Consider the following 21,895-nt stretch of genomic DNA (forward strand, 5'->3'; position numbering starts at 1 on the left):
CAGTACCTAATACTATAAGAGTAACTGGTGGGTCAGTTTAAATGCTATTATCAGATTGTGTACGTACCTAACACCGTTAAGAGTTACTGGTGGGTCAGATTTAATGCAAGGATCAGATATGAACATACCTAACATTGTTAGAGTAACTGGTGGGTGAGTTTTAAAGCTAGGATAAGACTGTACATACCAAACACTGTTAGAGTAACTGGTGGGTCAGATTTAATGAAAGGATCAGACAGTGTGCATACCTTACACTGTTAGAGTAACTGGTGGGTCAGTTTTAATAGAATCAAACTGAACATACCTCACACTATAAGAGTAACTGGAGAGTCAGTTAATGCTAGAATCAGATTGTGTAGGTACCCAACACTGAGTAACTGGAGGGTCAGTATTCAAGCTAGGATCAGACTGTGTATATACCTTACTCTATTAGAGTAACTGGTGGGTCAGTTTTGATGCTCGGATCAGACACTATACCTACCTAACACTGTAAGAGTAACTGGTGGGTCAGTTTTGATGCTAGGATCAGACTCTATACCTACCTAACACTGTAAGAGTAACTGGTGGGTCAGTTTTAATGCTAAGATCAGACTGTGTACGTAGTACAAAACATATGTATTCACCATCATCTTTCAATTGTACATCGGTGATCTTCAAACTAAATTCCTCTGAAAATATAAATGACCATTGTGAAAAGGATCAAAATCTACAATGTGTAAATAAACAGCTGCGCCATGAGCACATGATACGCCCGTCACATTTTTTACGTATAAAGTTCAATAACTTCTCAATGTCATATCAGAAATTTGTGAAAAACTAAAGGGAGGTTATCTTAATTGATATAAACCAGTCACCAAAGTTTAATGAAAACTGCTCAAAGCACTTTAAAGGTATTGTCCGAAAACTAAAAAATCACCCCTTTTTTAAGAATAAAATCCAATAACTCGGAGGTGTAAAATCTAAAATTCATAAAAATTGAAAGGGAGCTTATATCAATACATATAAACAATTCTCCAAAGTTTCATGAGTTTACTGCTGAAAGCATTTTTGAGTTATTGTCCGAAAACTGGAAAATCACCCTTTTTTTTAATGAATAAAACTCCATAACTCGGAAACATAAACTGTTATCACAAAGATATGTCTCGCCTTTTTGTAATTTTGATAATGCAAATATTGAAATTAAAATAGCAATACTTTAACATGAAAGTTATGCAAATATTCAAAGTCAATGAACCATGACTGAAGGTACATGGCTAAAAAATCTCCATGGAAATGAGATGTGCCAATGCTAATACAACTGCATACCAAATACCATTGACTTATTATAAGTCGAGCCCTTTAAACAAACCTAAACACAAACATTAACTTGTTAACTATGTAAATGTTTCATCAAAGTCAATGAACCATGATGAGGGGGTGGGGCTATATAATCTCCATGGAAACGATACTTGCAAATGCCAATTAATTTGCATACCAAATATCATTGACTTAACATTAGCAGTTTATCTTTATCTAATCAAAAACTAATACATGCCATAAACTAAACAAAAGTTTCAAAGTCAATAGACCATGACTGAGGGGAGGGGGGGGGGGGGGGCAAATATTCTCCATGGAAATGAGATGTGCTAATGCTTATACAACTGAATACCAATTAACATTGGCCTACCACTAATGGTTCCCCTTGAACTGACCTAATCGCAAACTAATACATGTATACTAAGCAAAATTTTCGAAGTCAATAGACCATGACTAATGGAGCGGAGCCAAATATTCTCGATGGAAATGAGATGTGCTAATGCTTATACAACTGCATACCAATTATCATTGACCTACCTTTACGGTTCCCCTTAAACTGACCTAATCACAAACTAATACATGAAAACTAAGCAAAAGTTTCAAAGTCAATAGACCATGAATGAGGGGGCAGGGATATATAATCTCCATGGAAATGAGATATGCCAATGCTTATACAACTACATAACAAATATCATTGACCTACCACTAGTGGTTCACCATGAACTAGACCTAATCACAAACTAATACATTGTTGACGCTGCCGCCACTGTCGCCGCCGGAAACAGCATACCTATGTCTCGCTTTTTGACTTCGTCAAGGCGAGACAATAAAATCTAAAAATTATAAAATTCAAAAGGGAGCTCATGTCAATAGATATGATCAATTGACCAAAGTTTCTTGCAAATTGGTGAAAGCATTTTTGAGTTATTGTCCGAAAACTGGAAAAATCCCCCCTTTTTTAATGAATAAAACCCCATAACTCAGAAACGTAAAATCTAAATTTTATAAAAAATGAAAGGGAGCTCACATCAATAGATATGAACAATTCACCAAAGTTTTATGCAAATAAGTTGAAGCATTTTTGAGTTAATGTCCTACATTTTGACGACGGGCGGACGAACAGACGGACAACAGTATACCATAATACGTCCTGTAAACGGGCGTATAATAAAGAGTAGGAAAATGTTTTATTTCAGAATCAACCTCTGTTAAATGAAGACATCTAATTGTGCTATTAGTCAACCTGCAGACCTGCCAAATTTCCCAATTTATTGGGGATTCTCCTATAAGAGGTGTTGACCAAACTTTTGAAAATATTTATTATAGAAACTGAATACCTCAAAAGAGACATTCAAAGAAGATAAAATGATATTTCAGCTCATTTTTAAGCATTCAAACCATGATATAGGACTTTCTTGAAACTCACTTTGGAAATCCTGAATCTGATTTTAACATTAAAATTTAATACAATTTATTTATCTTGTTGAAAGGTATACTGGTATAAATGCTGCTTTGCTGTAGTGTAGAGCAATGGTGAGAAGTAAATATATAGAAAACTATGTGCTATTTTAATTAACACAATTCCAGCTTAATAATCCAGGTTTGATAACAACTATGTTAGAATGTAAAAGGCCATTAATAATTTCTTAATCCATATAAACCTATATATTATCTTTAAATCATCTGCTAATCTTTGACTCAGCACTGAGCTTCATTGCTGCTGAACAGTTCTACAGTCCAACAAGGGAAATTACCTGCTTCAAATTATGATTTACTAGTAACATTTCTGATTAGGAAAAGAGTTTCTGTAAAGGTCTTTATGAGGTAACAAGCATTCTGTGAGTATTGCATGGCAATACATAGTCCCCCACCAGTTAAACATTCTTTGTATTGGAACAAAATTCTAACTTGATCTATACCTTGTCATGGTGTAAAACATGTAACAAATATCAAGTCAATATATTCAAGCATGACGAAAAAAATTGTTGAAAACTGATTATTTAAGTGAATTTTCTATGTCCAAAGACCATAACTCTGCACAAAATTATAAGACCGGAACAAAATTCGAACTTGATCTGTAACTTGTCATGATAAAACTATATACCAATTATCAAATCAATATCTTCAAGCATGAAGAAAAAAAGTGTGGAAAACTGATTTGCTGGACTGACGGTTGGACAGACAGACAGACAGACGGACAGAGTGCATGTCCCCTTCTACTTCATTGGTAGGGGACTGAAAATACTTAAAACATGTCTGGAATGGTTATATGAGATAAAAATACTTAAAACATGTCTGGAAAGGTCTATATGAGATAAAAGTGCTTAAAACATGTCTGGAAAGAGCTATATGAGATAAAAATACTTAAAACATGTCTGGAAAGGTCTATATGAGGTAAAAGTGCTTAAAACATGTCTGGAAAGAGCTATATGAGGTAAAAATACTTAAAACATGTCTGGAAAGGTCTATATGAGATAAAAGTGCTTAAAACATGTCTGGAAAGAGCTATATGAGGTAAAAATACTTAAAACATGTCTGGAAAGGTCTATATGATGTAAAAGTACTTAAAACATGTCTGGAAAGGTCTATATGAGGTAAAAATACTTAAAGACATGTTAAGATGATGCATACAGTTCTTTTGTGCTTAATTCCCCCATGGAGTTTTAAGAAGTTGGCAGCTATATAAACTTGCAATGTTGGGTTTCTGTCAGAATGTCAATTACTCCACACCTCCTTCTATTCATACTTATAAATTCTTACAGATGTCTTTGATGATCTATAATTTGAGTTCCTAAAACCATGTAAACAGACCACAAACTTGTCCTGTCTGACATAATTCAGGTACCTGACAGACATAATTTGTTTTGTATCACATTTAATGCTTATAAAAACAAACTCTGAAGTAAAACAGGAGTTCAATGTCCAGGATAAGTCACTACTGTTTATACAGAATTCTTGTAACTTTCACTTCAATCTACAGTTTTCATTAGCAGTAGACAAAGTACAATACTGTTTGTACCAAACATACATGTAACAAGATGGTCAGTAACCCAAGACCACAATCTTTACAAGATATGATGTGCCTAAGATCTGCTTCCTAAAAACTAACACTCACTAGTAATGTAGTGCACTGTAAAGGGGAAAACCCATAAGACACTAATTCACATGTCATCTGTAATATTCTCATAACTATAAGACACTAATTCACATGTCATCTGTAATATTCTCATAACTATAAGACACTAATTCACATGTCATCTGTAATATTCTCATAACTATAAGACACGAATTCACATGTCATCTGTAATATTCTCATAACTATAAGACACGAATTCACATGTCATCTGTAATATTCTCATAACTATAAGACACTAATTCACATGTCATCTGTAATATTCTCATAACTATAAGACACTAATTCACATGTCATCTGTAATATTCTCATAACTATAAGACACGAATTCACATGTCATCTGTAATATTCTAATAACTATAAGACACGAATTCACATGTCATCTGTAATATTCTCATAACTATAAGACACGAATTCACATGTCATCTGTAATATTCTCATAACTATAAGACACTAATTCACATGTCATCTGTAATATTCTCATAACTATAAGACACTAATTCACATGTCATCTGTAATATTCTCATAACTATAAGACACTAATTCACATGTCATCTGTAATATTCTCATAACTATAAGACACTAATTCACATGTCATCTGTAATTTTCTCATAACTATAAGACACTAATTCACATGTCATCTGTAATATTCTCATAACTGTACAAGTACCCGATTTTATAGACTTCAATGTTATTCCCCTTTTAAATCTATGAGTACAAGATTTGCTTTATTTCACAATGGAACATCATTCCCAAAGGTTAATTTATTTGACCGATATTCAGCTTTGAGCTTTCCTGATGACAATTAATCCAGAAAGCACTTCAGACTTCAGACGCATGAAATTTATGAAGTGTTGTTTTCAAATTTTACACAAGAAACCTGATTTTTTACCTATCAAACCAAAATGTAATTCTCACTTTTAAGTTAATACAAGTACCTTATTTTTAATCTTTCAGAGTAAAATCTAATCCCCCCTTGTAAATCTAAGTACCTGATTTTGTTTTTGAAGAAGTGAAATGTATCTTACCCAGAACACTGTTAGGTCCACCAATGACAGACAAAGAAGTAAAATGTATCTTACCCAGAACACAGTTAGGTCCACCAATGACAGACAAAGAAGTAAAATGTATCTTACCCAGAACACCGTAAGGTCTACCAATGACAGACAAAGAAGTAAAATGTGTCTTTAATACCCAGAACACCGTTACAAGGTCTACCAATGACAGACAAAGAAGTAAAATGTGTCTTACCCAGAACACTGTTAGGTCCACCAATGACAGACAAAGAAGTGAAATGTATCTTACCCAGAACACAGTTAGGTCCATCAATGACAGACAAAGAAGTGAAATGTATCTTACCCAGAACACCGTTGCGTCCACCAATGACAGAGTATCGGTCATACCCTGAATAATCTCTATCTGATCCGAGAGATAATCCATCATGCATCCATTGAACTTCTCCAGCTTTGTTCTGTATCACACATTTAAATATTACTGTACTATTCACTGTAGCATTGTGACTGCGAGGTTGTTCATAGAATGACTGTACTGATAATACTGAAAAATTGATGCATGTGACTTTACAGTGAAAATGCTAAATTTATCATATCAACAGATATTGCTAAACTACCAACAAACAACCTACAAAAACTGTTTACTATGCTGGGATGGTTTATAAATTCTTCATTTTACTATATTATACTATAATATACTCATAAATTGCTCCTTATTCAAGCTCAAAGCTCTTGAGAACCTGTTCATATGCAAGCTCAATGCTCTGGAGAACATGTACTGTAATTCCTTACAGTCTATTAGGCTCCAAGTTCAGAAGAACTTGTACTATAATTCTTTACAGATAAGTAGGTTCCAAGTTCTAATGAACCTGTATGATCATTGCTCAGATACATGGGCTCCAAGCTCTGAAGAACATGTACTGTAATTCCTTAGACTAGTAGGCTACAAGCTCTAAAGAAGAAGAACTTGTACTATTGTTAGGTTGCTCAGTAAATGTACTATTACAGTACATTAGTCCATAGATAAAGTCATTGTATTTATAATTTCCTTTGAAGCTATCATCTTCCCCTATAAATCATATTTATGGGTTACAGTGATGACAAAACCAAAAACTTAAACATCTGTTTCCTTCCCCCAGAACAAAGGGAGATAATATATAGGTACACATTTGACTGAACATCAAGGCTGATAACAATTACTTCAATGTACTTTGGAATTATGAATATTACAAAAGAAAATAACTGGTACTAATAAACAAATTTTGTTATCATTAGTCTGTTGTTATTGTTATAGAAATCTAAGCTTCAACATCTTCTACAATTAGAAACTGGAGATATTACTATGTACAACTATTAAAGAACTTTTCATTTGAGGGCATCAACAGCACTTTTTTTCTGTTTAATCTAAGGAGAAAAGGGCACACTGTTTTTTTTTCATTTCTATGGTATTTATTTTTGTTAATTCTATCTAAAGGTACTACAGCACACTTTAGTTTTTTTTTTAATTTTGTTTGTGGTATTACACTGCACTTAGGTACCTACATGTAATTAGAACTAAATTTTGTTCAGGGTACCAAATAACATACTTTTTTATTCTAATAAGCAACTGAAATGTATATTCTTGTTTCTACAATTGAGATTTTGGAGGATAATTCCTTAGCATGCTTGGTAGGAACACAAATTCTGTTCTGCACCAAGCCACCTTCCTAAGGGTTGCAGAAAGCAAGGGTATTAAAATGGAGGACTCTTCAAAAATGCCTTTTAAATCTAACCATGTGATGGAGATAGGTATGTATGACATACAAGCAGCAGATAGATAGCTTAAACCAGGTCAATAAGTCTTAAAAAGAGAAATATTTAAAAGTAAAATTCTTCCAGATCAGAATTGTGATCCTTTCTACAGTCAGACCACACCAACCACAATTATCAGACTCATTTGAAAAATAGCAATACAAAAAACACACACAGCAACATACATCACATGGTGTAGTCATAGCCTCAATTGGTAATTAATTTGTTTTTAGATGAAAAACATTAAAAACGAAAATGCAGTTTTAAAAAAACCCAGCAAAAAGCAGATGAAGTTCCTTCAAATAAGTAAAATTTAGTGCAGACTTATAAAATTAAACATCATAATCTTTACAAAAAGCTATTAATGACTGAACAAATTGTTATTATTTTCTGATACTGTTAAGAAGAAAATAAAGATGAGATGATATAAGATTTAATACATGATTTTATCTATGAAACAGATTGTTCTTCTCTAGCTTAATGTTTTTATTCAATGACTTTTACTTGCTATAAAAAGATCAAACTTATAAACTCACAGTATATACTCTATAAATTACTGTTTATAAACAGTCTGGAATGTCAAATTATTGTACCCATAGAAATCTTGCAGATTGTAAAGGAAATCTGAAAAAACACTTGTTTTTCTCAAAATAGTTGAAATAGGTTAGACTCCAAGAGGCTTATTTAGCAGAAAATCTTATGTACATGGAGGCAACCTCTTAAAGATGGATCAGGTCTCTGCTAAAACGTTCAGTTTAGATTTCAAACTCAAAGTGGAATTTATATTCATTCTGATAATTTTAAACATGTCTTTTATCTTCTGGCAAATTTTCATACAAACATAAGAGTTTTTCATTAATTATTAGAACAGGATTTGAAAGGGAGACGTGATCTGTATAATTTTATTTTACAATGTTAAAAATTGACTGTATTAACCTATTTATATTTATAATTTTTTTTTTACAAACCATTGTCCCCCCCCCCCCCCCACAAAAAAAAAATCCTTTCAAAATATTGACATTAGCACAACCTGCAACTTAAAAACAAGGGCAGTAATATATTTTAAAATTAAATGATAATAAAATGCTCCGCAGGGCGCAGCTTGATACGACCGCAGAGGTCGAACCCTGAACAGTTGGGGCAAGTATGGACACAACATTCAAGCTTGATACAGCTCTGAATTTGGATTGTGATTAAATATTTGACACAGCATAGGTTTCTGACACAGAATGAATGTGGTCTAAGAACTTAAAAATTTTAAATTGGACATTCACCTATTATGGTCCAATATCCAAAATCTAAATACATGGTTAGATTCAGCATATCAAAGAACCCCAAGAATTCAATTTTTTATGAAATCAAACAAAGTTTAATTTAGGACCCTTTTGACCTCAATTTTGACAAAGTTGATAATGGGGCCCAAAAATCAAAAATCTAAAAACATGGTTAGATTCAGCATATCAAAGAACCCCATATATTCAATTTTTGTTGAAATCAAACAAAGTTTAATTTTGGACCCCGATTTGGACCAACTTGAAAACTGGGCCCATAATCAAAAATCTAAATACATGTTTAGATTCAGCATATCAAAGAACCCTAAGAATTCAATTTTTGTTAAAATCAAACTAAGTTTAATTTTGGACCCTTTGGACCTTAATGTAGACCAATTTGAAAACGGAACCAAAAATTAAGAATCTAAATACATGGTTAGATTCAGCATATCAAAGAACCCCATATATTCAATTTTTGTTGAAATCAAACAAAGTTTAATTTTGGACCCCGATTTGGACCAACTTGAAAACTGGGCCCATAATCAAAAAACTAAATACATGTTTAGATTCAGCATATCAAAGAACCCTAAGAATTCAATTTTTGTTAAAATCAAACTAAGTTTAATTTTGGACCCTTTGGACCTTAATGTAGACCAATTTGAAAACGGAACTAAAAATTAAGAATCTAAATACACGGTTAGATTTGGCATATCAAAGAACCCCAATAATTCAATTTTTGATGAAATCAAACAAAGTTTTATTTTGGACCCTTTGGACCTCAATGTGGACCAATTTAAAAACGGGGCCCCAAATCCAAAAACTTAATACACGGTTAGATTCAGCATATTAAAGAACCCCAAGAATTCAAGAATAAAACCTTATTGAAATTGGTCAAGAAATAAGCAATTTATACGAAGTATCTTCTTTTGCACAATACTGTGCAATTGAATATTTCTTGCTATTGCGCAATACTGTACAATTGACAATTTCTTGCTATTGGGCAATATTGTGCTATTGGATATTTCTTGCTATTGCGCAATACTGTGCAATTGAAGATTTCTTGCTATTGCGCAATACTGTGCAATGGAAGATTTCTTGCTATTGTGCAATACTGTGCAATTGAAAATTTCTTGCTATTGCACAATACTTATTATATAATAATTTACACATCCTGTTTGGTGTGTATCTCCTACAATATCATTATTATTTGCTTTTAAATATAAATCAGAAATAACCAACTTAAAATGGAAAATTTTAAAAGAAAAAAAAAGGAAAAAAAAAAATCCCCCCCCAAATTTTTTGAAACCCCTTATGATTCATCACCCCCAAACTCAATCCCAGCCTTCCCTTTGTGGTATGGTACCTTGCAGTACAATTTCAGAGAGATCCATACACTTGAACACAAGTTATTGTCCTGAAACTAGAAAAATGCTTGTTTTTTTCCCCTTTTTGGCCCCTAATTCCTAAAATTTTGAGGCAATTACCCCCAAAATCAATCCCAGCCTTCCCTTTGTGGTATGGTACCTTGCAGTACAATTTCAGAGAGATCCATACACTTGAACACAAATAATTGTCTGGAAACTAGAAAAATGCTATTTTTGGCCCCTTTTTGGCCCCTTATTCCTAAACGTTTTGGGCAATTACCCCCAAACTCAATTCCAGCTTTCCCTTTGTGATATGGAACCTTGTAGTTCAATTTCAGAAAGATCCATACACTTACACACAAGTTATTATCATAAAACTAGAAAAATGCTTGTTTTTTGCCCCTTTTTTGGCCCCTAATTCCTAAAATTTTGAGGCAATTACCCCCAAAATCAATCCCAGCATTCCCTTTGTGATATGGAACCTTGTGGTACAATGTCAGAGAGATCCATACACTAACACACAAGTTATGTCTGGAAGTTACAAAAATGCTTATTTTTGGCCCCTTTTTGGCCCCTAATTCCTTAACTGTTGGTACCATAACCCCCAAAATCAATCCCCACCTTCCTTTTGTGGTATTGAACCTTATGGTAAAATTTCATAGAGATCCATTCACTTAAACTAAAGTTAGAGTGCGAAAACCAATGTGTCTTCGGACGACGACGACGACGACGACGACGCCAACGTCATACCAATATACGACCAAAAATTTTTTAATTTTTGCGGTCGTATAAAAACATGTTTGGCAAAGTATGACAAGCCTTTATCAACTGTAGTTTAGAGCCTATTACCACACCAAAAGTATGCATACAAATGACTTCCATTTGCTTTCGAGCAGACTCACAAATACCTTTTATCAATTAGGACACCTGGGAAATAAATAGGAAACCAGGACATCCTTGAGATACAGGACTTGTTTCATGTCTGACCCTTGCTTAATCTTAAGTCTCATTACTTCCAAATGAAGGTCTGTATACGGTTTCTACATTTATGGTATACACATGATTCCACACTCCCTTCTAAGGTTTCATTTTTTATAATTTCTGACTGAGTGTTCTTTCCTGGAACAATTAATTGTACCTAGATGTAAGACTATATATGATTCTTTTAGCCCTATCTTAAATTATATCAATAAAGTTTCCCCCAGGCGGTCCTCGTTCTAACATGAGTTATGGAGATATAATTGAAAATATCAGAAAGTGAAAAGACACAATACAAGAATATGTGGAAATCCATTTATGTTGCCACTCCTACATCAAGCATATATAGTTTGCAATAAATTTAGTAAAATAACCAATTCAGCAGTTTTGTTTTGAGTTGTTTGTTCAGTACTATTCAGTGTGAGAATGAAGAATATTTTTATTACATCAAACCTAGTTTGTTTCAAACATAAAAACTCAGCCATCTTACTTACAAATTACTGACTACTCTTTCATACTGTTACCGTATACTTCAACACAGCAGGGTACCAGTATGAGAAGATTCTTCAATGCTTGGGAAAATATTTAAAGTTCACCAAAATATTACTTCTATTACATCCCAATGTGTCTATCAGAGTGCAAATAGGGCATACATTTCAGTCAAGTCCCTAATGAGGGTGTTTGTTTCTTTTGAAATTTATTCTTCTTAGTATTGTGAAAAAAACATTTCTGCTACAGGAATTTTGACTCTTTTCCTAAATGATACTCTATGCTAGTCATTATCATTAGAGACTAAGGCTAGTCATTATCATTAGAGACTAATGTTAGTCATTATCATTAGAGACTAAGGTGAGTCATTATCATTAGAGACTAAGGTGAGCAATAGCCAAGTCATTATGGACTTTTTAAAAGTTAACATTATCATGGATGCTGCCATATTACTATTCTTTTTTTTAACCATTGTTCTGATCATACCACCTGAGTTTTTATAATGCATAACAATTTTTGACATAAAAATGTTTGTAAAGTCTGTTAGGGTTCTGCTGTCTTGATTTCATTCATTATTTTGCTTTGGCAATGCATACAACTGGAGAAATCTTTCATCAAGCAATTATATATATTGTGTAATTGTATTGACTTGTGTGATGAGTAAGACAAATAAAAAAACTCTGGTGCAAAACAATGTACTGATGAGGTAAACTTTACAACAAACAATTATAAAAATCAGGTTAATTTTCACATGTGTATTGCATGAGTCAACCTGTAGAATTGTTGTTTTTATCTCATCATGTGCATGTGTCTATTTCTGCCAGACATATTGTTTATCTATATTATATATAATCACCTAAAATGCCTACCTTTATCAATTAAATTAATATTTATCTAAATAAATTGATATCAAAATAATTCAAAGACAACTATTTCCTGCAAAAAATTTGGCTTTGCATAATGATCAAAGGAATTTTGAAATTTAATGATTTAACTAGAGGCCCCTCTATGGTTCCACCTGGTATCTATGGGTATTATTGGCTAATGTTTCTGTACTATTTTATAAATAAACATGATAAAGAGCATATTGCTTTGGCATTGAAAGGGCCTAAAAAATCCTGATAAACCCCTTTTGTAAAGTAAATTCGGGTAAAAATGCAGCAAGGTTTCCATTCAAGTCTAACCTTAGGGTTTGTAAGTTGTACTCATAGAATAAATAAAATGCTCCGCTGGGGCGCAGCTTGATACGACCGCAGAGGTGGAACCCTGAACAGTAGGGGCAAGTATGGACACAACATTCAAGCTTGATACAGCACTAAATTTGGATTGTAATTAAATATTTGACACAGCATAGGTTTCTGACACAGAATGAATGTGGTCTAAGAACTTAAAAATTTTTAATTAACCTATTCAAACCGTATCGTTATTATTTGCTTTTATATATAAATCAGAAATAACCAATTTAAAATGGAAAATTTTAAAGAAAAAAAAGGAAAAAAAAATACCCCCCCCCCCCCCCCCCAAATTTTTTGAACCCCCTTATGATTCATAACACCCAAACTCAATCCCAGCCTTCCCTTTGTGGTATGGTACATTGCAGTACAATTTCAGAGAGATCCATACACTTGAACACAAGTTATTGTCTGGAAACTAGAAAAATGCTTGTTTTTTGGCCCCTTTTTGGCCCCAATTTCCTAAACGTTTAGGGCAATTACCCCCAAACTCAAACCCAGCTTTTCCTTGGTGATATGGAACCTTGTAGTACAATTTCATAAAGATCCATAAAATTACACACAAGTTATTGTCCTGAAACTAGAAAAATGCTTGTTTTTTTTGCCCCTTTATGGCCCCTAATTCCTTAAATTTTGAGGGAATTATCCCAAAAATCAATCCCAGCCTTCCCTTTGTGGTATGGTACCTTGCAGTACAATTTCAGAGAGATCCATACACTTGAACACAAGTTATTGTCAGGAAACTAGAAAAATGCTTATTTTTGGCCCCTTTTTGGCCCCTTATTCCTAAACGTTTAGGGCAATTACCCCCATACTCAATTCCAGCTTTCCCATTGTGATATGGAACCTTGTAGTACAATTTCATAAAGATCCATACACTTACACACAAGTTATTGTCATGTAACTAGAAAAATGCTTGTTTTTTGCCCCTTTTTGGCCCCTTATTCCTAAAATTTTGAGGCAATTATCCCCAAAATCAATCCCAGCATTCCCTTTGTGATATGGAACCTTGTAGTACAATGTCAGAGAGATCCATACACTTACACACAAGTTATTGTCATGAAACTAGAAAAATGCTTGTTTTTTGCCCCTTTTTGGCCCCTAATTCCTAAAATTTGGAGGCAATTACCCCCAAAATCAATCCCAGCATTCCCTTTATGATATGGAACCTTGTGGTACAATGTCAGAGAGATCCATACACTAACACACAAGTTATGTCTGGAAGTTACAAAAATGCTTATTTTTGGCCCCTTATTCCTTTAGTGTTGGTACCATGACCCCCAAAATCAATCCCCACCTTCCTTTTGTGGTATTGAACCTTATGGTAAAATTTCATAGAGATCCATTCACTTAAACTAAAGTTAGAGTGCGAAAACCAATGTGTCTTCGGACGACGACGCCAACGTCATACCAAATAACACCAATAAACAACAACCCTACTTCAATTTTGTTAGCCAGTGGTAAAATGAAAATGATCTGTCAAGAGACATTCACAGCTGGTTTTGTTGGGGGTAGGTATAGTGTAAAGTGTCAAGAGAACTTTATCTAAACATACTCAAGTTATAATTGTGTAACATGTGAAACATTGACCTTAAACTAGGACTAGGGGGTGTATTTACTATCATAACTTCCTTGCTAGAAGGTTGCTGCTCACAAGGAAGCTATTACGCCAACAGTTCCAAGGGGTGAAGTTGAAATCATCCCTGGTAAATTTTATGGACACCATCAAGAGTTGGTTGACCGTTATGGAATATCTGTTTTTTTTCTAGATGACGACAGATATGTTCTAATTATCGTAACAACAATCCTGTCATCTTTTCCCTGAATGTGATCTACCAAATAAGACTTATCACCAGGTTTGTACTTACACGAGCAACACAAATGGTGCCACATAAGACTTATCACCAGGTTTTTACTTACATGTAACATGAGCAACACAAATGGTGCCACATAAGACTTATCACCAGGTTTGTACTTACACGAGCAACACAAATGGTGCCACATAAGACTTATCACCAGGTTTTTACTTACATGTAACATGAGCAACACAAATGGTGCCACGTAAGACATCACCAGGTTTGTACTTACATGAGCAACACAAATGGTGCCACGTAAGACTTATCACCAGGTTTGTACTTACATGAGCAACACAAATGGTGCCACATAAGACTTATCACCAGGTTTGTACTTACATGAGCAACACAAATGGTGCCACATGTGGAGCTGGTTCTACTTACCCTTCCTTCAGATTAACACATAAACGTGTAAACAGACTCACAGATGAACACATGAACGTGTAAACAGACTCACAGATGAACACATGAACGTGTAAACAGACTCACAGATGAACACATGAACGTGTAAATGGCTTACTCAAAAATCATAAATCTGCATTGGTAATGATTGTAAATGGTGTACTCAAAAATCATAAATCTGCATTGTGATGATTGTAAATGGCTTACTCAAAAATCATAAATCTGCATTGGTGATGATTGTAAATGGCTTACTCAAAAATCATAAATCTGCATTGTGATGATTGTAAATGGCTTACTCAAAAATCATAAATCTGCATTGGTGATGATTGTAAATGGTGTACTCAAAAATCAACATTTGCACAATTAAACATCTGAATTCCAAGTACAGAAACATGTTTTTGTATATATTTTTTCCCCATTATATAATTTCTGACCTAGTTATCTTCTGGTATTTGAAGATTTATGAAAGAGCATTTTGCTGTTGCTGTTAATACATTCACTGCACTTTATCTCTGGTTAATCATAATAAATATCAACATTTATATATCAAATTATAAATATCAAGGTTTATATATCAAATTATAAATATCAATGTTTATATATCAAATCATAAATATCAAGGTTTATATATCAAATTATAAATATCAAGGTCTATATATCAAATTATAGATATCAAGGTCACACATATCAATAAGGATGTTGATTTAAAACCTCCATCTTGGGTAATCATAACTGTCGAGGTTACACATATCAATAACCTTGATCCTTGGTAAATCATTGTTAAATATCAAGGTCACATATATATATCCATAACCTTGATCCTTGGTTAATCATTGTTAAATATCAAGGTCACAAATATATATCAATAACCTTGATCCTTGGTAAATCATTGTTAAATATCAAGTTCACAAATATATATCAATAACCTTGATCTTTGGTAAATCATTGGTAATCATCAAGGTCACACATATCAATAAGGGCGTTGGTTATGAACCTTGATCTTTGGTAAATCATTGTTAATTATCAAGGTCACACATATCATTAACCCTGATCTTTGGTAAATCATTGTTAACTATCAAGGTCACACATATCAATAAGGATGTTGGCTATGAACCTTGATCTTTGGTAAATCATTGGTAATTATCAAGGATTTTCTATTCGAGGTCATACATTTATTTTTCAAGTTTTTCTGGTGTTTGTTCTATTAAAACCTTAATGATCTCCGCCCTGACCTTTAAATACATATGATTTCCGCCCTGACCTTTAAATACATATGATTTCCACCCTGACCTTTAAATACATATGATTTGCGCCCTGACCTTTAAAGACATATGATTTCCACCCTGACCTTTAAAGACATATGATTTCCACCCTGACCTTTAAATACATCTGATTTCTGCCCTGACCTTTAAATACATATGATTTGCGCCTGGACCTTTAAATACATATGATTTCTGCCCTGACCTTTAAATACATATAATTTGTGCCCTGACCTTTAAATACATGTGATTTGCGCCCTGACCTTTAATTACATATGATTTCGGTCCTGACCTTTAAATACATATGATTTGCGCCCGGACCTTTAAATACATATGATTTCTGCCCTGACCTTTAAATACATATGATTTGCGCCCTGACCTTTAAATACATATGATTTCCACCCTGACCTTTAAATACATATGATTTGCGCCCTGACCTTTAAATACATATGATTTCCACCCTGACCTTTAAATACATATGATTTCTGCCCTGACCTTTAAATACATATGATTTACAGGATGACATATTGTATAGACACCTAACTATTGTTGAACTAAAGATGTCTTTTTCCTTGTGTCAATCGGTTGCTGTCTCGTGATGCATATTACAGATTTTCTTTTATTTACATGCAAAAAACTGCCTATAATTAATTTTTCAACTGTTGTCCTTGAAGAAAACATGTGTCATATTAAAATAATTAAAAGTGCACTCAGTTTTTGAGACAGTACCAGTACACAAATTGTTCAAAGGTTAGATTAGTTCAGTCTCTGTGTTTTGAATAAAGTTCTTTGTTGTATTAAATCTTTTAATGCCAAGCGTTTTTTGTGTTTGTGTCTTATCTCACTTTCATTAATTTCATTATGTTGATAGACACACTACAAAAATCAACATTCCATCACATTTGTGTTTATCTTAGAACATTGATTCACACTTCTTCTCCAAAACTGGTGATAACTACATTATTACATATTCTCTACATGATTTCCAGGAATTGGAAATACAATTCAGAAAATAAATATCATATAAAAGTAAACAAAAAATGTCCAACAGACCTAGATTATGAAAGGTTCAATGATGTCTTATCAGTTTTTCATATTGTTTTCTCATCTCCTTTTATTCAGATTTTAACAAATGCCACTCTGCTAAAATTAAGCCATTTTGATGTAGTTGAGATATTTATTTTGTTTTCTAATGATTTTCATGGAAAAGAAGAACAAGGCTTGTTACTACTTGTGTTTATAAACAAACCTGAAGGTTATAACATTTTCTATTCTAATAACTGCAGGGTCATGATTTGTAAACCTACCATAATGATTTGTAAACTTACTACAAGGTCATTCTCTACCATCATGATACAAAGGGGATTTGTTTTCTTTTAATCAAATACTTATGTACATCTGTAATATTTCTTTTGTCATTAATTACATCATACCTGTATTAATAAATAAAACTGTTGCTATGGAAATGTAAAGTACCAGTTGCTTCAATGGTTCTATGTGCTCCATCTTGTCTTTATTTTACTTAAATCTGGAAAAAAAGATTAAAAGATAAAAACAACATTTCCCAACTCTGATAGAATAATTAAGGGTATGTACTTTCCATAACAGATATCAGTCATAAAAATCGTATCTTTACTTTTCCTGACAAATTTCCTTTATTACAACCCTTAATTTATCTTCAATTTCCACGACAGATATCCCTTAAGTTTATCCTTAAGTTATCTTCAAATTTCAAGACAGATATCCCTTAAGTGTATCCTTAAGTTATTTTCAATTTCCACGACAGATATCCCTTAAGTGTATCCTTAAGTTATTTTCAATTTCCATGACAGATATCCCTTAAGTTTTTTCCTTAAAAGAGAGGTGAAATATACCAGAGGGACATTCAAACTCATAAGTTGAAAATAAACTGACAACGCCATGGCTAAAAAAGAAAAAAGACCAAAAGACAAACAATAGTACACAAAACACAACATAGAAAACTAAAGACTAAGGAACACGAACCCCAGCAAAAATGGGGGTGATCTCAGGTGCTCCGGAAGGGTATGCAGATCCTACTCCACATGTGGCACCCGTCGTGTTCCTCATGTTAGTACCAACCCGGTAATAAGTCTAATTCGGTAGGTCACATTCTGGAAAAGGGGGACGGGATTGTAGTTACGACATTAGGAATATATCCGCTATCATCTTAAGTTATCTTCAATTTCCTGGGCAGATATCCCTTAAGTTTATCGTTAAGTTATCTTCAATTTTCACGACAGATATCCCTTAAGTTTATCCCTAATTCATCTTCAATTTCCTGGACAGATATCCCTTAAGTTTATCCTTAAGTTATCTTCAATTTCCACGACAGATATCCCCCAAGTTTATCCTATAAGATAACCCTTAATTTCTGAGTTCCTTCCATGAAATATAACTATGATAAACCTCAATTTGTCTTCATTTTCCTTGACAGATATCCCTTAAGATAATAATCCTTAATTTATCTTCCCTTTCCATCACAGATATCCCTAACGATGACCCTTGATTTGTGTGTTCCTTCCCTGATATATATCTCTTAATTTATTACTTTTATTACCATGACAGACATCCCAAAGATAACGCTTACTTCTTCTTCATTTTCTCTGACAGATATCCCAAGAATAACCCTTAATTTATCTTCACTTGAGAGATATCCCTAAACTTTATCCTAATTTATCTTCACTTTCCTAAGAGATATCCCTAAACTTTATCCTAATTTATCTTCACTTTCCTGAGCGATATCCCTAAACTTTATCCTAATTTATCTTCACTTTCCATGACAGATATCCCTAAAGATAACTCTTAATTAGTGTGTTCCTTCCCTAACAGATATCCCACAATGTCTTCCCTGATTGTGCAAAACAGTTAAATTTCCACCAACCTGTATATTTTTCAACAGACAACCTTTATATTTACCCCTAATATGTCAAACAATAATCTTGTCACAGATCTGTAACTTCCTTCCTGACAATCGTCAGAGCTTAACCCCTAATATATCTGACAGCTAACATGTCACACGCCCTGTAATAGTATTCTATGGTTGTAATAACTGTTGTTTATCAGTAATAAAGCAACAATCAACAATCTCATGTAATTATCTCTTGTTTATACATGTATTTCTCGCATACATCTATCATTTAAATATCTGTATACTGTATTTTTCTAGTGGCAATGAAGACAAAAAGTCTCAAAACATTGGCTGTATGCACTTAACCAATCATTATAAAAAAATTGGCTGTATGCACTACAACAACTATTCTCAAAACACCGTCTGTATGCACTGGGCAAATTACTCTAAAAACACTGACTATGCACTAGACCAATTATTCCCAAAACACTGACTATAAGCACTAGACCAATTATTCCCAAAACACTGACTATAAGCACTAGACCAATTATTCTCAAAACACTGATTATGCACTAGATCAATTATTCTTAAAACATTGACTATATGCACTGGACCAAATATTCTCAAAACACTTGACCATTTGCACTAGACCAATTATTCTCAAAACACTGACTGTATGCAATGTACCAATTATACTTAAAACACTATTTCTACACACTAGACCAATTATTCTCAAAACACTGACTGTATGCACTAAACCAATTATTCTCAAATTATTCATTTATTATCAGACAAAAAAATGTCCATGGTCCTTCCTTTGGTCATTAAAAAGCTTCTGTCCAATTTCATAAAATTCCATGACGGTTTGATCAAGTTTCATAAAATTCCATAACGGTTTGACAAAAAGTTTTATAAAATTCCATAATGGTTTGACAAAAAGTTTTATAAAATTCTATAATGGTTTGACAAAATGTTTTATAAAATTCCATAATGGTTTGACAAAGTTATTGATGTCTAAAAAAACTTAAAACCAGAGACTGAACCTAAATGTTGACGCTGCTGCCAACAAAGAAATGAAGGATCGTTTATGTGTCTCTTCCATGACATAAATGTTGACGCTGCTGCCAACAAAGAAATGTAGGATCGTTATGTCTCTCTTCCACGACATAAATGTTGCAGGTTTGTCAAAATTGAAAGGAAGCTTTCTTTTATAATCCAAACAATAAAGTATAGTTTTTAGGAAATCAATTCAAAAATACTGCTGTGTGTGTGTCGATTTGTGAAAAATTGGCTTAAAACTAATAGATTAAGTCCTTTAACTCTTAAACAACAAAGCCAACAATGTTCAAAACTGAAAGGGAGCTTCCTTCTGTCAATCCTAATGTTGTATTAAAATTTCATGAGAATTGGTTAATTTTGAGTTATCCTACAAAGTGTTGACGCAAGGATGGAATAAGGTCTTTGACCGGCATATAATTTTCCAAATAATATAACAAAAAGAAACAAACAAAATTTAAAGCAACAATGCTTCATTCGTCACCATCAAATACATTGTGATTAACTCTAATTATTGTCAAACATATATAGATAAGCCATTAATGTCATACCATGAGAGATGAAACAAAATATACTCTATAATAAATGTACCATTCTGGTAAAATACAGAAAAATACAGCAAGTCTGATCATTGTATTCCAGCAAATACAAAGATGTTAAATAATGATATATGTTGGGAGAAGTCATGCTATCTGGGGATTTTAAATAAACGATATATGTTGAGAGAATTTTATGCTATTTGCAAACTATGCAAACTAAAAGTTTAAGATACAAATTTCCCAGGACAGTTTGATCTACTTATCAATTGTCCTTAGGACTACCACTTTTTCAGATGCTATGATTATTCTTGATTTTGTTTTGCACATGATATCCAATTAACATACATTATTGTACAGAAAGAAATCTGCAATGAAAATGTTGTTATATTTTGAATGCATCATCAATTATTTCCTGACCTGTATGTATTTTACAATTTATTTCTTACAAACAAGAGAGAATTGCAGGTACTTATACATACATCAAAGTGACATATATTTCATTCTGACACATGCCACCATAGAATAACCTATGACCCTGGGATCTGATTGGTTAGTATTTGAAATTAATGACAGTTAAATGCACGTGATGATACAGTACTCACTCACTGCCAGGAAGATGTTTGGTGTATCATCCTGATATTGTAGAAAAATAAACATGTACCACTGTTCCACAAAATTGCAAAATTGTGTGTAAATCTGATTTATAAAAAATAAGTTACAACAGTCAAAAACTTTATTCTTATATAATAATATGATGAAGTAATTTTTTGTTATGTCTTTTGTATTTCATTGAGACTGACACTAAGGTTATATTTTGATCCAGTAGGACTCCGGGCCACTGAGCCATCTCCACACCCTTTATGCCCTAGATTTTGACCTGAGACAGTCTATATGTGACAAAGAACAGTAGTAATCATAATATGGTAAATTCTTCAATGTAAAGAGTTGTCAGAGGTGATTATATGTTATGATGGAGTACTGATCTTATTTAGATTACCACATCTTCATGTCTCACACTATTCCTACACTGAGGACAACAGTTTTAGTTTTTTGTAAAATATTTCCATTCCTGAACAGATGTTAAAATACCAACTTGTCATTGTGTCAGAGTAAACTCCTGGCTTTCTCTTTGTTTCTAACTTACACAATAGACATACATATTGTGTCGGAGTAAACTCCTGGCTTTCTCTTTGTTTCTAACTTACACAATAGACATAAATAATGACTTATGTGGATCCATATTTTTTTATGGATAGCAAGCAAATGGATTTAGGGGGAAGGGTTGCATTATTGTGGTGGATACTTAATTTCATGGTTTTGAAAAATCTGCATTAAAAGTTTATAGGAAAA

The 21,895-nt window shown here is 33.2% G+C and overlaps 1 protein-coding gene across 3 annotated transcripts in view; it reads right to left on the reverse strand.

Annotated features, from left to right (window-relative positions):
* The window catches only part of LOC127700939 (irregular chiasm C-roughest protein-like), a 113,395-nt gene that overhangs the window by 17,577 nt on the left and 73,923 nt on the right, over nt 1-21,895 (reverse strand). For all 3 annotated transcript variants that reach the window (XM_052204673.1, XM_052204674.1, XM_052204675.1), the window contains 3 exons: nt 17,515-17,609; nt 5,789-5,986; nt 543-668 (listed from right to left, as the gene is read on the reverse strand). In XM_052204673.1, the coding sequence (XP_052060633.1) occupies nt 543-668; nt 5,789-5,986; nt 17,515-17,587 (397 nt within the window). In that variant the 5' untranslated portion in view covers nt 17,588-17,609. The remainder of the gene's footprint in view (nt 1-542; nt 669-5,788; nt 5,987-17,514; nt 17,610-21,895) is intronic.

This window comes from Mytilus californianus, unplaced genomic scaffold, assembly GCF_021869535.1.
Source record: "Mytilus californianus isolate M0D057914Y unplaced genomic scaffold, xbMytCali1.0.p SCAF_5, whole genome shotgun sequence".
NCBI lineage: Eukaryota > Metazoa > Mollusca > Bivalvia > Mytilida > Mytilidae > Mytilus > Mytilus californianus.